The 18,930-nt window shown below is 42.8% G+C and overlaps 1 protein-coding gene across 2 annotated transcripts in view; it reads right to left on the reverse strand.

Moving 5' to 3' along the window:
• The window catches only part of LOC122935646 (gamma-aminobutyric acid receptor subunit rho-1), a 158,269-nt gene that overhangs the window by 9,631 nt on the left and 129,708 nt on the right, over positions 1 to 18,930 (reverse strand). For both annotated transcript variants that reach the window (XM_044291442.1, XM_044291443.1), the window contains one exon: positions 18,703 to 18,899. In XM_044291442.1, coding sequence (XP_044147377.1) covers positions 18,703 to 18,899 — 197 coding nt within the window. The remainder of the gene's footprint in view (positions 1 to 18,702; positions 18,900 to 18,930) is intronic.

Genomic DNA, 18,930 nt, shown 5'->3' on the forward strand with positions numbered 1-18,930 from the left:
AAACAAATTATACTGTTTGACCAGGCCAATATGGACCCTAAACATGGGCAGCTGCTACTATGGGATAAAGTTAAAAAATTGCCGAAGTGTGAAAGAAACCTGGGATAGAGCTGACTTCATTCGGCCATTTGTCAGCTAGCCAGTGGGTGCCAAAAATAGCTGCAAAGCCTGTATTTGCGGCGGCATCAGAAAAAACTACAGGAGAGTTGTTGGATATTTCAGGAATGAAAAGCGAAATGCCATTCCACTGCCTAAGAAAGTGGTCCCACATGTTTAAGTCGGCAATGACCAGCTCGTCCAGGCATATGAGGCTATCTTGGGAGGGGGCTGTAGGCAGGAGTGTGAGCAAACGAGAAATGAACACCCTACCTTGCGGAATGATGTGCATGGCAAAGTTCAGCATGCCTAAGAGAGACTGTAGCTCCACTTTTTTTTACCAACCTGGCTAACTTGAAATTGTGGATGACTTCCCTGATCCTGTGTAATTTGTCTTCCGGCAATCTGGCTAGCATATTGTGGGTGTCCAAAATGATGCCGAGGAAGGTGATGACTGTGGATGGGCCCTCAACCTTCTTGGGAGACACAGGAATGGCGAATTGACTGAAACAGTTTAGAAGTGAATGAAGGTCTATTGTGGTGGAGTCAGGGTGTTCGATAATTAGAAAATCATCTAGGTAGTGAATGACATTACTGCAGTGGAATTCATGGACTAGTATCCAGTGGAGAGCTTGGGCTAACTGGTCAAATAACCATGGGCTACTCTTGAGCCGAAGGTGAGTTTGGATGCAAAATAATAAAGACCCCTCCACTTGATACCCTGCCACTGCCAGAAAGACGGCTTGATAGGCAGTAATTTGAAGGCATCGGAAATGTCAGCTTTTGACACAATTGAGCTGGGGCCTAACTGCAATATTATGGCGATGGCCTGGTCTATGGACGAATATCTCATGCTGACTTCTTCTGACAGAATGAGGGAATTGATGCTGGGAATGGAGGAACCATGCGGGTCAGACAGGTCGATAATCAATCTCTCTTTCTTGCTGAATTTACCGGTGACCACGCCTACATGACTAACCCTCCACCGTTCGAAAGGTGAGGATGAAAAAGGCCTATCAGGAAACCTTTAACTAACTCTGCTTTGATCAATTTATCAGAGACATTTGGGTTACGGTCAGAGGATTGTACATTTTTGCATTTGTGTGTGGATTCTGGTAGGGCAACCATCCCAGTGTGGAAACCGAACGTGAGACCTGTGACAAGGAATTCCACAAAACCTTGGTCGTGATGGTAGCGCAAGAACCGTTGCAAGCAATCTATGTTAACGACGGCCAATGCGTGCTGCACATGGATGAAAATAACGAGTAGACGAGTATGTGCGAAAATGCGTCATTCCCATTTTTCTTTTTTATTACATATATATTTTATTTTATTTTTTATACACTTTTTTTATATACAGTACAGACCAAAAGTTTGGACACACCTTCTCATTCAAAGAGTTTATTTTTATGACTATGAAAATTATAGATTCACACTGAAGGCATCAAAACTATGAATTAACACATGCGGAATTATATACGTAACAAAAAAGTGTGAAACAACTGAAAATATGTCATATTCTAGGTTCTTCAAAGTAGCCACCTTTTGCTTTGATTACTGCTTTGCACACTCTTGGCATTCTCTTGATGAGCTTCAAGAGGTAGTCACCTGAAATGGTTTTCACTTCACAGGTGTGTCCTGTCAGGTTTAATAAGTTAATTCATAGTTGTGATGCCTTCAGTGTGAATCTACAATTTTCATAGTCAGAAAAATAAAGAAAACTCTTTGAATGAGAAGGTGTGTCCAAACTTTTGGTCTGTACTGTATATATACAGTGTATATATATATATATATATATATATATATATTAGTATATATACATATAAATACTTTCTTATATACATACATATATATTTTTTTTTATTTTTTTTCATGGTCAACACTTGAATTGGTGATTATTATCATGACCACAAATTTTGATATACGGACATCCGATTACATTTTATAGCACAATAATTGTATGACCATGGCTACACTATGTATTATTAATCTGTCATGCACATTGTACATTTTTTTTTATTGTTATGTATGCTAATTTTGTAACACCCACTGTTCTGATTGGATCACAAGATGATGATGTGTGTTGCTAAACCTATATATACTCACCATTTGTATATGTCCTTTGCTTGAAAAAGGCTCTAGCACTAAGCCGAAACGTTGCACCGCACGTGTGATTAAAGGAGTTCTTATTTTTTCATGATACATTGGAGTGCTGTTCATTTTTCTGGACTATACACTACGTGCAGAATTATTAGGCAAATGAGTATTTTGACCACATCATCCTCTTTATGCATGTTGTCTTACTCCAAGCTGTATAGGCTCGAAAGCCTACTACCAATTAATTAGGTGATGTGCATCTCTGTAATGAGAAGGGGTGTGGTCTAATGACATCAACACCCTAGTGAGATATCTTGCAGAGGGATGCAGCACTCTTAAAATGGCAAAGCTTCTGAAGCGTGATCATCGAACAATCAAGCGTTTCATTCAAAATAGTCAACAGGGTCGCAAGAAGCGTGTGGAAAAACCAAGGCGCAAAATAACTGCCCATGAACTGAGAAAAGTCAAGCGTGCAGCTGCCAAGATGCCACTTGCCACCAGTTTGGCCATATTTCAGACCTGCAACATCACTGGAGTGCCCAAAAGCACAAGGTGTGCAATACTCAGAGACATGGCCAAGGTAAGAAAGGCTGAAAGACGACCACCACTGAACAAGACACACAAGCTGAAAAGTCAATACTGGGCCAAGAAATATCTCAAGACTGATTTTTCTAAGGTTTTATGGACTGATGAAATGAGAGTGAGTCTTGATGGGCCAGATGGCTGGATTGGTAAAGGGCAGAGAGCTCCAGTCCGACTCAGACGCCAGCAAGGTGGAGGTGGAGTACTGGTTTGGGCTGGTATAATCAAAGATGAGCTTGTGGGGCCTTTTTGGGTTGAGGATGGAGTCAAGCTCAACTCCGAGTCCTACTGCCAGTTTCTGGAAGACACCTTCTTCAAGCAGTGGTACAGGAAGAAGTCTGCAAGGTAAGAAAAACATGATTTTCATGCAGGACAATGCTCCATCACACGCGTCCAAGTACTCCACAACGTGGCTGGCAAGAAAGGGTATAAAAGAAGAAAATCTAATGACATGGCCTCCTTGTTCACCTGATCTGAACCCCATTGAGAACCTGTGGTCCATCATCAAATGTGAGATTTACAAGGAGGGAAAACAGTACACCTCTCTGAACAGTGTCTGGGAGGCTGTGGTTGCTGCTGCACGCAATGTTGATGGTGAACAGATCAAAACACTGACAGAATCCATGGATGGCAGGCTTTTGAGTGTCCTTGCAAAGAAAGGTGGCTATATTGGTCACTGATTTGTTTTTGTTTTGTTTTTGAATGTCAGAAATGTATATTTGTGAATGTTGAGATGTTATATTGGTTTCACTGGTAAAAAGAAATAATTGAAATGGGTATATATTTGTTTTTTGTTAAGTTGCCTAATAATTATGTACAGTAATAGTCACCTGCACACACAGATATCCCCCTAAAATAGCTAAAACTAAAAACAAACTAAAAACTACTTCCAAAAATATTCAGCTTTGATATTAATGAGTTTTTTGGATTCATTGAGAACATGGTTGTTGTTCAATAATAAAATTAATCCTCAAAAATACAACTTGCCTAATAATTCTGCACTCCCTGTAATTGGGGTAAGAAGCCTATTCCCTCAGGAACGTACACCCAGATTTGCTTATTGGCCTGTGTCGCCATTTTTCGCTGTTATATTTTGGTCTATTGGCTGAGCACGGCTCAAATTTTGCTTTTTTTACGGAATTTTTTCCATCATGTCTACTACTGGATCCGCTTCACCTGGCGGTTGTGTTTATACACCTGAGGACACAGAGCGCATCTTGCAGGGAATTGGAGGAGATGCCACCTTTTTGAATACCCCCTCTATTAAAGAATTGAAGAGAAAATTGGAAAATGTATCCAGACGGGTAACTTTCCTTCGCTTGCATATGATGACACTAGGGGAGTACTACAAATCACAGAAGATCCCCAGAGGTATGCGGTCACATTTTCGACCAAATTTATTTCATAGCAATTCTGTTTTCTGTAAGAAGTTTGAGGCGCTTTCCAACGGTTATTCTTTGGATTTTATTTTATTAAATATTGAGTACCTGCAGCATGAACTTATTGCTTTGAGCTCTGAGTTACATAAGATAGAAGATTGTCTTCAATCCCTTATGACTGCTGATGACTTTGCTAAATACAAGGAGGACTCTTCTGTTCAGCTGAAGCAATTTCAGTTGGAATCAGAGGAAAACAAACAAGTTAAATGGCACAGAAACACTGAGGATTATAAAAATGGCAATGTATATATTTGGCAAACGGAGAGGTATGGTAATACCCAACAGAGGGATACTAGGAAAAGGAGGAAGATTATACAGACATCTACGCCTGAGGACAAGCCTTTTTTAGACAACAGTTCACAGATGCAGGAACAGCACAACGTCGCATTAGGAGGGGTGGACGTAGAAACTCCAGGAATGGGCAAGCTATGCAGCAACCGCAATCGACCCGTTGTGACCAGGGGACATCTGAGGAAGAAAAAGTGACTGTGGTTAATTAGGGCTGTCATTCTGTCCCAGTTCACATATGAACTGGTTTGAGCTTGAGTCTAATTTGTATGCATTTTTTCGCCGTATTAAACTTAAAGTATGGTTTTGTGATAAAGAAAGGATTGCGAAACCACAGACCAGTGACTTTGCGCTGGGGTCTCTTAATCTTTTCCAAAAAAGTGATTTTACACCAGCTGTTAATGAACCAGCAGTGGAAGCCTACATTTGTGCCATCAAGCGGGGTGTGTCTGAACTCAGGTCCTCCTGTCAGGGGGACCTTGACTTCAGACACCCCAACTTGACCAGCATTGAAGTCGAAGCACTTGAGTCACTTAGATCCGACCCCACCCTTACTTTGAAGACGTCCGACAAGGGGGGTGCAGTCGTTGTTATGGACACAAGCAAGTATGTCCAAGAAATAATGAGGCAACTGGGGGACCAGGAGGTCTATAAGGCATTGGATACTGACCCTAAATTTGAGATCGCAGGGATTATACGAAAATGCCTGGTTGACGCTGTGGCATCTGGGACGATCGACGGGGACTTGCGCGATTATCTTGAGGTAGCGCATCCTGTCACTCCGGTGCTGTATGTGCTGCCCAACATTCACAAGACCCTGGGTGATCCTCCTGGACGTCCCATTGTCTCGGGCTCTGATTCCATCTTTAGCAATATATCCATTTTTTGGGATAAGGTTCTACGACATTATTCAGTAGGAGGTAGTTCTTACATACAGGACACGTCAGACTTCCTGGTCAAACTTGGAGAGGTGGATCTGGCTCACTCCCCCTTCCCTGTATTGCTTGCCTTTTTTTATGTAACTTCGTTTTATATACCTCAATTGTACATGAAAGAGGCATTTCAGCTGTTATAAAGATGCTTAGATTGTCAACATATACTGGTCAAGCATCAGACTTCATTGTTACATCGCTGAATATCATTTTGCAATACAATTATTTTCTTTTTCAGGATGTTTTTTATTTACAACAACACGGCGTGGCGATGGGGTCCCATGTGGCCCCTATGTAGGCAAATATATTCATGCAATGTTTTGAGGAAGATGTCTATCTATCCCACCACTTCAGACATGTCCTGAGGTGGTGGTGATACATGGACGACATCTTCCTCATTTGGAGTGGCAATGAGGCCCAATTGTTGGATTTTCATATGTTTTTGAATAACCAGGATGAGAATGTGCAATTCACACTTGAACATCCTAATACTGAGATCCAGTTTCTAGATACCAGGGTGGTATACAGTGGTGGTACATTGCATACTGAATTGTTCACGAAGCCCACTGATACCAATACGTTCTTATGCTATAATAGCTCCCATCCTAGAAAAATTATTCAGTCGCTTCCTTTTTCCCAATTCCTCAGGGTGAAGCGTATAGTGAGTGATCAAAGCAAACTTGATCCTGCCCTGGATTCCATGACAACCAAGTTCCGGGACAGGGGTTATCCCTATCGGTTGTACATAGGGTCAGAGTATGCAGCCTCAATAGGAATGACATTCTGTCCAAGCATAGAACTGTTCAGAAACCAGATAGAATCCTGTTTGTCTCTGTGTATAATGAATTGAGTCCTTCTATCAATAAGATCATCAGGAAGCATTGGGATATATTGGGTACCTGTAGTAGGAATATTCCAGAGTTTAAACATCCCCCGTTGTTTTCCTATCGACAGTCCAGGAACCTGCGAGACCAACTAGTTGGGGCTGAAATTGGTTCCAAGGGCATTATGAGACAGACCACGTTGGCACAGCCTGGGTTGGGTTGTTTTCCCTGCCTAGGCTGTGTCAACTGTAGGTATATTCGCAAGGGGAAGAAATGTACACATCCTAAGTCAGGTATCTCCTACGATATCATGTTTCACTTAACTTGTGATTCCAGTTTTGTTATATACGTGCTGTCTTGTCCATGTAATTTACTTTATGTGGGCGAGACATCCACGGAATTAAAAACTCGCCTCAACAATCATAGATACAGTATTCGGAAAAAGCGCCTTGACCTGCCCGTATCTAAACATTTCACAGAGGCAGGTCATAAGGGGAATGATGGATCTTGGACCACATACCTCTACCTAGACGAGGTGGTAATAGACTCAAGTTGTTGAAACACAGGGAGTTACTGTGGATACATAGGTTGGGCAGTCTTAAGCCCAATGGATTGAACGTGGAATACAACTTTGGGGATATTATGTAGAGGGTGTTTTGCCTCTTTTGACCTGTGATTTGTGTCTTGTTCTCAGATGTGTAGACTTGGAGAACTATAGTAATGTCTATAATGTTTTTAATACATTTAAATAACTGTTCCTTTTTTTTTTTCTTTCTAGATCACTTGCACTATATGAAGGAAACAGGGATTGAGAACGGAGTCGAACAGCTGCTTTACATACATTGGGAATTTGGCACCTATTGTAATTTTTTTTTTTTTTTTTTCACATGCTGTCCTGAATGAGGAGTGCCAATGGGTACAAGCCGCATTAGCTATATTTGTTTAGCCCAGATCTGTCAAGCGTCTTATTTTATTTGCCCTCCATATATAGTGACTTATCGGCCTGGGGAGATCCCTCTTGAGTAGAAGAAAGCCTGCATTACTTTCATGTTACTCGCCCCAGATATCCACGTGATATGTGGTGGTCTTCGGGTTGTTACATGGAAGAGTAGGGTTGCAGCCCTGTGAAGGGGTCTGCCCCTACTTTTTTGCGGCTCTATACTCTATTATAAGGCTGGTTTCCAATATGAATAGTATTGGTATATGCAATTTGGGCAATGGACCAGTAACCAAGATGGCGCAGGTGAGCCCTGTTTATATTGGGCATGCGCACAGTATTTTGTAGCGAGCGGAACGGCGGAAGGAGAATGCGCCTGCGCAGGTACTCGGGTCTGATGCAGGATGCGTTCAGCAGCGCCCCTGATTGGCACTCCCCGGAGCAGACGCAGTGGATAGTATACAACGCCGGGATGGGGTGTGGATCGCGTGCCTCATTGCCTGGGTATGTCACTGGGTATGTCACTTTTTTTCATGGTCAACACTTGAATTGGTGATTATTATCATGACCACAAGTTTTGATATACGGACATCCGATTACATTTTATAGCACAATAATTGTATGACCATGGCTACACTATGTATTATTAATCTGTCATGCACATTGTACATTCTGATGTATTTCTTATTGTCATGTATGCTAATTTTGTAACACCCACTGTTCTGATTGAATCACAAGATGATGATGTGTGTTGCTACACCTATATATACTCACCATTTGTATATGTTCTTTGCTTGAAAAAGGCTCTAGCACTTAGCCGAAACGTTGCACCGCACGAGTGATTAAAGGAGTTCTTATTTTTTCATGATACATTGGAGTGCTGTTCATTTTTCGGGACTATATATATATATATATATATATATATATGTTCGTATATATACATATAAATACTTTCTTTTCTTTTTTTTTAATCCTTATTTTCTTACCTCTCTGTTATTTTTCTTTTTCTTTGCCATAACAATTACATGTAGTAACTGCTGTGGCCACTAGTGGGAGTAAACATGAGAACTATGACTCCCTTCCTGCCCGCAGTAGAGGGCAGCAGAGACACTGTGATAAGCAAGGATCTAAGATTAACATTCCTACCTTCCAGGATATCTTTCTATAAATTGGCAGGAGTGAAGTGCGCCGGGGTCATATTTGGCACTGATACTGTGACACCTGAGCCCCCTGCTGCAGATGTGGAAGGGATGGCTACGTCAGTAGTAAGCCAAGTATTAGTGGTACTGCGGGACTCAACCGCTTCCAGTCTGGTTTGGATATCTGAGACGAACAAAGTCAGGTTGTTCAGCATGACATGAATTTGTGCGAGGGAAATCTGTACTGTGGTCATGGAGACCTCTTCTTGACATTGAGGGCATGAGCTAGCGGTGAGCAGACAATATAGTTCGGCTTTTCTGGCAGTAGTGGGAAACGAGATACCCCTTTTTGATAGTTCCGACATTAACCTGGGGATGGTCCAGCTGCTCAGAGATGGAATACTGCCCCCTTCTGACATCCTGGCAGAGTTCTTGTCGACAGAAGCCTCCACTATGTCTGACGCGTGTGACATTTTCCTGCGGGTACAGTATTCTACAATAAATGCCAGTAACCAATCCGTCACCAGAACGGCGTGGCAAATGAAACTCGTGCAAGATGTGAAAAGGGCCTGAACCATGCAAACTGTGTTGGATATATATGAGGGATGAGTGACACAGTGAGCCCGTGAAGCAACCTGAAGCAAAATCTGAAACCTGACTTACCCACAGTGACGGGTATGTCAGATGGTGATACGGAGTTAAGACTACCACCTGACAAGAACGTTAGGATAGAAATAGCAAGTAAAGGCTGACGTCTACCGTACTGTACCCTGCTAGTCATAGGAAGGAACGTAAATCACGAAGAACCACAACACGGATCCTGAAACAAAAGGAGGCGTGAGAACATAGCATACGCGCTACGGCCAATGCGTGTTGGCACATGGATGAAAATAAAGAGTAGACGAGTATGTGCGAAAATGCGTCATCATTCCCTTTCTTTTCCTTTTCCATTATATATATATATATATATTATTATTTAAAAAAGTATACTTTTTTATTATATATATATATATATATATATATATATATATATGTATATATACATATAAATACTTTCTATTTTTATATATATATATATATATATATATATATATTAGTGTGTATATATATATATATACATATAAATACTTTTTTATTATTATTCTTATTTTCCTACCTCTCTTTTTTTCTTTTTTTTTTCTTTGCCATAACAATTACATGTAGTAACTGCAGTGACCACTAGAGGAAGCAAACATGAGAACTGTGACTCCCCTCCTGCCCGCAGTACCTGACAGACCACTAGAGGGAGCAAACATGAGAACTGTGACTCCCCTTCTGCCCGCAGTACCTGACAGACCACTAGAGGGCACCAGAGACACTGCAAGGAGCGTCTGTGGAAACCGAACAGCAGATCGGTGCGAGGCAGGGGTGAGTGAGTGCGGGAGCGGGCATGACTATGAAAATACTTGCGCTGCGGTTGCAACCCTACCTCGCTAGCGGCACGGCGGCCCGTTCCATATATTAAGGATGTAAGATGCGAGAGTTGATTCAGGTTCACGCTGACACCTGCTCCATACGATTCATGATGCGTGGGAGCCGAAGCTGCCTGGCAGAACACTCCAGTGTGGTGTAGCTCCCCCTTACCTAGGGAGCCGGCACCGCCAGCTGGACTTTCGACATCGAAGCTGCGATACGAGGCAGCCACTTACCTGTTCTAGGCGCGAGCTTGCAGGCGTAGTTTGTGAGACACGAAATTTGCAGGCTACACGAAAAAAGCTATAGTGCTCCCCCACACAGAACGAGGCCAGTGTTGAAACAACTTTCGTTGAGGGAGGGGGCATGCTGCCATGATATAGTCAGCAGTGCCCCTCCCACAAATACTGACCAACGAATCGGCCTTAAAACATGTATTTTTTTGCCACCATTACACGCCAAAAAGCGTTGCAATTTTCTCACTTCACCACACAACGGCAAATACTTTTTTTGTGCCACTAATACATGCAAAAAAAAGGGCTTTATAACATATAACTGCAATGCTGAATGGCAAATAGGTCCTTATTTTTTTCCACTTATACACACACCACAAAAGGCTTTAGAACATATAACTGCACCGCTGAACGGCAAATAATATATATTTTTTGCCACTAATACACGTCAAAAAGAGCTTTAGAACATGTAACTGCACCACTGAATGGCAAATATATATATATTTTCCACTAGTACATGCCAAAAAGGGCTTTAGAACATATAACTGCACCGCTGAACGGCAAATAATATCTATATTTTTGCCACTAATACCTGCCAAAAAGGGCTTTAGAACATATAACTGCACCGCTGAATGGCAAATAGGCCCTTATTTTTTTCCTCTGATACACTCCACAAAAGGCTTTAGAATATTTAACTGCACCATTGTACGGCAAATAATATATATTTTTTTGCCACTAATACACGCCAACAAGGGCTTTAGAACATATAACTGCACCGCTGAACGGCAAATATATACATTTTTTACCACTAATACACGCCAAAAAGGGCTTTAGAACACATAACTGCACCGCTGAACGGCAAATAATATATATTTTTTTAGACTAAATTAGGCCAAAAAGTGCTTTAATTTTCTCACTTCACTTCCTCTGATACACTCCACAAAAGGCTTTAGAATATTTAACTGCACCACTGTACGGCAAATAATATATATTTTTTTGCCACTAATACACGCCAAAAAGGGCTTTAGAACATATAACTTCACTGCTAAAAAGGCAAATATACTTTTTTTTACCACTCATACGCGCCAAAAAGGGCTTTAGAACATATAACGGCACCGCTGAATAGCAAATATATATATTTTTTGCCATTAATACACGCCAAAAAGGACTTTAGAACATATAACTGCACCACTGAATGGCAAATATATATTATTTTGCCACTAATACACTCCACAAAAGGGCTTTAGAACATATAACTGCACCGCTGAACGGCAAATAGGCCTTTATTTTCTCCACTTATACACACCACACAAGGCTTTAGAACATATAACTGCACCGCTGAATGGCAAATAATATATTTTTTGCCTGAGGCTCAGTGACAATGTCATGCTGGATTATGGAAGTGCATCCAGGGAGGTCCGAGAACACATCCGTGTTCCAACTAATGAACTCCATGGCCTCTTGAGTCTGTTTAAAGGAGAAGCTGTCAGCTATTTTTACTGTGGAAGCCACTTCTCTTGCATCAGACAGAGGGGCCAGTACCTCTTCTCCTAGAAAACCTGGCCACGGGCTGTCTTCTGTACAGGTTTCCCTATCTTTCCATGGTTTGAGTAAATTCACATGGTAAACCTGCTCCAGCTTTCATCACCCTAGCTGGTGTACCTTGTAATTTACATCTCCAATTTTCTCGAGTACTTCGTAGGACCCCTGCCACATAGCTAGGAGCTTACTTTCCAAACCAAAACCTGATCACCCGGGTTAAAGATCCAGACCCGAGTCTGCCGATTATAGACCCGACCCTGGGCTCGCTGAGCTGCATCCATATGCTCCCTAACAAGAGGCAACACTGTCTCTATCCGATCCTGTATCTGGGTAATGTACTCAATTACATTTTTATGTGGAGTGGGTTGCTGCTCCCACGCCTCTTCGGCCACGATCGTGAGGGTGTCTCCCATATGGCAGTTCGAAGGGCGAGAACCCAGTAGAGGCCTGGGGTACCTCTCACACTGCGAAAATGAGATAAGGCAGAAGGAGGTGCCAGTCCTTCCCATCTTTAGACCCTACCTTTTTCAACATATTTGTTTGGTTAAACTGTTCTACCAGACTGTCCGTTTTCGGATGGTAAACGGATGTCCGTAGTTGTTTTATGTGCAGCAACTTGCAGAGTTCCCTCATCACCTTGGAAGTAAAAGAGGTCCCTTGGTCTATGAGTTTGGCCGAGGTATGTCGCAGTGGCACCGCCTCCGGGTACCATGTGGCGTAGTCTAGAATGACTAAGATGTATTGATGCACTCTGGCGGACTTCGGTACTGGGCCTATGAGGTCCATAGATATTCTGTCAAACGGTACCTCGATAATTAGGAGAGGTACTAGGGATCTACGGAAAGACTTGCAAGACTTACAAAACTCTTCCACTTTTTTGAATATGCTGGGTCAGTAAAACCACTGTAGAACACGATCCTGAGTTTTCTGCAGCCCCAGGTGACCCCCGAGAACATGTTGGTGGGCTAGATCTAACACAATCTAGTGATCCAACTATTCAATATGATCACCACGTAGTTGGTTTACCCGTAACAACATATCCTGATAAACCACAAAACGGGGAAACACTGACTCTGCCCCAGTTTGTTGTGGTTCACCATCTACTAATAACACATTTTCCCAGGCGCAGGATAGGGTTGGGTCCCGACGTTGGGCGGTACTAAAGTTATCCCCAGAGACATTGAGGTTTGCCAATTCAGGACCCGGAGGCAAGTCCTCCACGTCTCCCACTATCACACTATGCGGGGTTGTCTCACTCTCTTCCACCGAAGTGGTGGTCACCCCTACCGCAGGCCCTTCGGTCTCAGGTTTCCAGGGTTCTGGTCTCCCCCTGAGCTGAGCCACTCTGCTAGATTTACCCCTGTCTCATGGGTATCAGTCACTCTCATAGCAGGCTACAGTGCCGGGAAGTCTCTCCCTATTATAAGTTCGTAGTGTAAATTTGGGGCAACTGCCACTTCGTGAGTCCATCTAACAGCCCCTGTGGTTAGAGACACCAGGGTGGTGGGATAGTCTTTTAAGTCTCCATGGATGCACATGTCCCTGACTTTCCAGCCAATATACTCCGCTGACCGTACCAGGGGAGCCCTTATTAGGGACACCAAACTCCTTGAGTCCAGCAGAGCCTCTGCTGGAGTGTCTCATACCTCCACCTGGCACAGGTGGTTTAGAGTTTTTGGGGTACTTGCTGCACACAGCTTCCTGGCATATAGAAACTGACGGTAGCCATAGTTAGTATCCATGGGTTCCACCTGATGGGGACAGTCAGCTCTTACATGGCCCGGCTCCTGACACCGCCAGCAGACCATCGGAGCCAGGTCCATAGAGGGTACACCCCGGGTGGGTTTGGTTGGTACAAGTCGCCGGGTCTGGGATGGAGATTTACGGGGTTTGATTGTCCCTCTCCCAGAACCCCCTGTAACAGTCTTAGTAGCCTCGTAGCGCTTCGCCAGGTCCACCATTTCTAGGGCGTTGCTAGGAGACACCTGGCTGATCCAGTGCTGGAGAGGGGGTGACAGAGCCCTCCAGAAAATATCAGCCAATAGTCTATCTAGCATAGTTGTAGGTTTCGTTGTCGACTGCATGGGTCATCTTAGGAATCGCGGCACAGACTGCTTTCTGGGCATCGTGGACGCTCGGGGTTGCTCCTGCTGTCTGCAAAGCCATCACGTGTTGTAGCAGCAACTGGTTAGTCTCCTGCTGCTGCTTATTAGCCTCGCGTTGCTGCAGGTTTGTCTCTCGCTGCTGCAGATTAGCCTTCATGAGGGTCTCCATTTTGTCGTGGGGCACTGGTTGTAATACAGCTGGTTTAATGTACGACATACAACCGTGCCTGAAAAATGCAGAAACCCAAAATATCGGCGTTCGCGCCAGCCTCACTTCTGTTCCCCGCATCCTCTACCAATTGTTGGGTTTCGCTCTGGTAGATAGGGTAAGAGGGCACAGTACAGAGGCAAAATACAAGTTCTTAACTCAAAACGTCAGTGTTTATTCACACTTGAGGCAATTGCACAAAACAGCACGTAACTTTGCAGTCTTGGCGTTAATTCACATACAATGGAAATTTCATATAACACAAGTCACCTTGCTGGCAGTTCTACCTCCAGTAGTCCACAGCAGGCTTTAGGGGGCCTGTTTCCACAGCATGCGGCTCTCAGCCCTCCAGCACGGTACAAAGCCTCAGATGCCAAAAACAGAGACATCTCTGCTGAGTCCAGCTGCTTATTTAAGGACAGCCAGGTGCTGACAAATCCCAGGCCGGCACTTAAACTCTGGTACGGTATTTGACCTCACCTGGCTGGAAACCAGCCCAGCCATACATGCTGGGAGGAAAATACCTGCCTTGCACCGCTGAACGGCAAATAGGCCCTTATTTTTTCCACTTATACATGCCACAAAAAGCTTTAGAACATTTAACTGCACCGCTGAACGGCAAATAATATTTTTTTTACACTAATACACGCCAAAAAGGGCTTTAGAACATATAACTGCACCGCTGAACGACAATTAGGAGCTTACTTTTTTCCACTTATACACTCCACAAAAGGCTTTAGAACATATAACTGCATATAACTAAATATTCCTTGTAATAAACCCTGTTAATGACTGTATCAAACAGCACTTGCACCCCAATAACAAGAATGGTTTGCTGGAATTACAGAGCTGTATAATGGCAATTTGGATCCGCAGTCAGTGCAGCATGGTGTAATAGGATTGTTTCTATTACCCAGGCTGTAAATTCCCCTACTGAACCCTGTTCTGCTTCAATACTGTGGAATTCTTTCCCTGAACTTCTATACAGCAAAATAAAAGTTTTAAAGTCTTTATTCCACTGTCCCTAACACCTGCTGATGTCTCTTCCTGCACTGGAAAATTGCTGAATCCAAGATGGCTGAGACTATTTATAGGGCTGTGACATCACAGGGTTGGCTAGCTGCTGATTGGCTGCAGGCTTGGCATTGTGGGTGATCCCTCATTCCCACAGTTCCATGCTCTATGTCCTAACACGTGCGATTCGTTACCACGAAGCGTGAGGAAATTCGGATTTGGTGCAAATCGAATTTTTCCGGAAATTTGGATCGAATTCCACTTCGTCAACTTTGATTCGCTCATCTCTAGTTGTAATAGTGACCCACTACCATATTAGAGGGAATCTGCCACCATGAAAATGCTATGTAAACTACAGGCAGTGTGTTATAGAGCAGGATTTGCGAAACACATTGATATGTACTTTTATGGGCAAAAATTCTGTATAACTTAACGTAACTCCTGCTCATTCGAAATGGCTAAAGAAGTGAAAAGAAATTTGCAAATTGTGGTACAAATATGGTGTGCGCAATAATAAGCAACTTTTTACTCCACAGTAAATGTGTAAAACATTTCATAAATGTCCCTCATAGTGTATACTTTTGTCATTTGTGACTTGACTCTCAGGTGGTACATTTTAATTGACATAGTAAAGATTATATTTTATATGTTTCCATCTACTACCCCTCTGTATACCACATGTGAGTTGAATGTAAACAAACAATATAGATATATATTCACACACATTTATTTTATCAATCTTTCTTGGTAGTATGCATATTCTCTGACAAATAGATAAGAAGACTTCATGAAATGGTTTATTGGAAAGTTGAAATATGATTTGATCATAAATTGGCTTAGAAAATTGTTCAGTAGAGGAGAGAAAGGGGCCGGAGACCAAGCTGTCAGATAGCCACTCTGACTTATTTGTGACACTCTGACTGATTTATCACAGAACAGCATTCTTAGGCTTCTACAGGTGAAACCCGAAAAATTAGAATATCGTGCAAAGTTAATTTATTTCAGTAATGCAACTTAAAAGGTGAAACTAACATATGAGATAGACTCATTACATGCAAAGCGAGATATTTCAAGCCTTTATTTGTAATAATTTGGATGATTATAGCCTACAGCAGGCATGCTCAACCTGCGGCCCTCCAGCTGTTGTAAAACTACAACTCCCACAATGCCCTGCTGTAGGCTGATAGCTGTAGGCTGTTCGGGCATGCTGGGAGTTGTAGTTTTGCAACAGCTGGAGGGCCGCAGGTTAAGCATGCCTGGCTTACAGTTTATGAAAAACCCAAAGTCACAATCTCAGGTACCCTTTGCTCAGGGGGTATGGATTCATTAGCTAACTAGAGTGTGACACTTTGAGCCTAGAATATTGAAACATTTCACAATATTCTAATTTTAAGTTGCATTAATGCAACTCCTTTTAAGTTGCATTACTGAAATAAATGTTTATTTTTCAAGTTTCACCTGTACAGCAGAGAGCTGTTGCATTGCATGTTTTGTTTTACAGTATTGTTCGCAGTCGTAGCAACGTGCCCCTGCGCTTTGGGATGTGCTGACTGACCCCCCTTTTTTCTTTGCAGTTTGTACTGGAGGTGTGGCTGACACCTTAGTCGTGCACTCCTGACCAGCTCGTCTGCCCCATAGGCTGATTTTAATTAGTGTGAGTATATAGCTTGGCCTGCTCCCCCTCACTGACTGGAAGCCATTTGGCACCAGGAGAGAGATAGTTTGTGGACTCTCATTGCAGTCTTTGGTGGCCATCTGGCACCAGGAGTGGTGTGGAGTGGGTCCGGCATGCATGTTGGTACCTGCATTCCTTGGATATAATGGGGGCCATTTTGGCACCAAAAATGACAGAAATTAAAGCGGGACCAGCATGCATGTGGAACCTACACTCTCTGAATTATATGGTCGCTGACATGGCACATAACAGGTACAATTTAGTGTTAGGAACCAGTCTTACAGAGATCGCCTTGACGTGCGGCAGACGGGCTCAAATAATTTTGTGCAAAATGATTTGCCAAGCATCTCTAACTTATTGGTGTAGCACTTGCAATTATGATGCAATATTTTGCCAAGTCAAAACAGATCCCATTTATGATAATAGGGTCTGTTCAGTTTCTGTTTAGGACTCTGCTTATTTAGGGAGATGATTTTTCTCTACTGTGTTTTGATGGAACCTGAGACAAAGAACCCAAAGAGAGCCTCTGATGCAGATCCCATACTGTTATTTATATATATTTCATGATAGATAGATAGATACAACTATCTCACAAACCTTACAAAAGTGAGTACAACCCCCACATTTTTGTAAATATTTTATCTTTTCATGGGACAACACTGAAGATATGAGAATTTGATACAATGTAAAGTAGTCAGGGGACAGTTTGTATAACAGTGTAAATTTGGTGCCCTCAAAGTACACACAGCCATTAATGTCTAAACTGCTGGCAACAAACGTGATTACACCCCTAAGTGAAAATGGCTGAATTCTGCCCAAAGTGTCAATATTTTGTATGGCCACCAATATTTTCCAGCACTGCCTTAACTCTCTTGGGCATGGAGTTAACTAGAGCTTCACAGGTTGCCCCTGGAATCCTTTTCCACTCCTCCATGATGACATCATGGACCTGGTGGATGTTAAAGACCTTGCACTCCTCCACCTTCCCTTTGAGGGGTGCCCCACAGAGGCCCAATAAGGTTTAGGTATGGAGGCATGCTTGGCCAGTCTAGCACCTTTACCCTCAGGTTCTTTAGCAAGGCAATGGTCGTCTTGTAGGTGTGTTTGGGAGGGGATCATGCTCTGCTTCAGTATGTCATAGTACATGTTGGCATTCACGGTTCCCTCAATGACCTGTAGCTTCCCACAGCAGGCAGCACTTATGCAGCCCCAAACCATTGCACTCCCACCCCCATGCTTGACTGTAGGCAAGACATACTTGTCTTTGTACTCATCACCTGGCTGCCGCCACACACGCTTGACACCATCTAAGCCAAATACGTTTATCTTGGTCTCATCAGACCACAGGACATGGTTACAGTAATCCAAGTCTGCTTGTCGTTAGCAAACTGTTTGCAGGCTTTCTTGTGCATCAGCTTTAAAAAAGGCTTCCTTCTGGGATTACAGCCATGCAGACCAATTTGATGCAATGTGTGGCGTATGGTCTGAGCACTGGCAGGCTGACCCTCTACCCCTTTAACCTCTGCAGCAATGCTGGCAGTACTAATATGTCTACTTTGAAATGACATTCTCTGGATATGATGCTGAGCATGTGCACTCAAAGTCTTTAGCGTGTTCGCAATCTTCTTATAGACTAGTCCATCTTTATGTAGAGAAACATTTTTTTTTATTTCAGATCCTCAGAGAGTTCTTTGCCATGAGGTGCTATGTTGAACGTCCAGTGACCAGTATAAGAGAGTGCGAGAGCGATAACACCAAATTTAATACCCCTACTCCTCATTCACACCTTGTAACACTAATGAGTCACATGACACAGAGAGGGAAAATAACTAATTTGTCACAATTTGGCCATTTTCACTTAGGGGTGTACTAACTTTTGTTGCCAGTGGTTTAGACATTAATGGCTGTGTGTTGAGTTGTGTGGCACACCAAATTTACAATGTTATACAAGCTGTACACTACCTACTTTACATTGTATCAAGGAGTCATATCTTCTGTGTTGTCCCACGGAAAGATATAATAAAATATTTACAAAAATGTGAGGGGTGGACTCACTTTTATGAGATACTGTAAATAGATAGATGTCACCAATATAGCCTTCACAGTTGCTTTGCTGTCTGATTCCGGTGATCATTTTACCTTTTCTCTTAGTTTCCTTTCCTTCCGTTCCTGTACTGTGGTCAGGTAATTCACAGCTGCATATTCCAGCACCGATAGAAATACAAACACAAAACTGACCCACAAGTAAATGTCCACGGCTTTGATGTATGACACTCGAGGCATAGAAGCGTTTAATCCAGTAATGATGGTGGACATGGTCAGCACTGTGGTTATACCTAAAGAAAGTAAAAAAAAATATGGACATTT

This window comes from Bufo gargarizans, chromosome 4, assembly GCF_014858855.1.
Source record: "Bufo gargarizans isolate SCDJY-AF-19 chromosome 4, ASM1485885v1, whole genome shotgun sequence".
NCBI classification, from domain to species: Eukaryota; Metazoa; Chordata; class Amphibia; order Anura; family Bufonidae; genus Bufo; species Bufo gargarizans.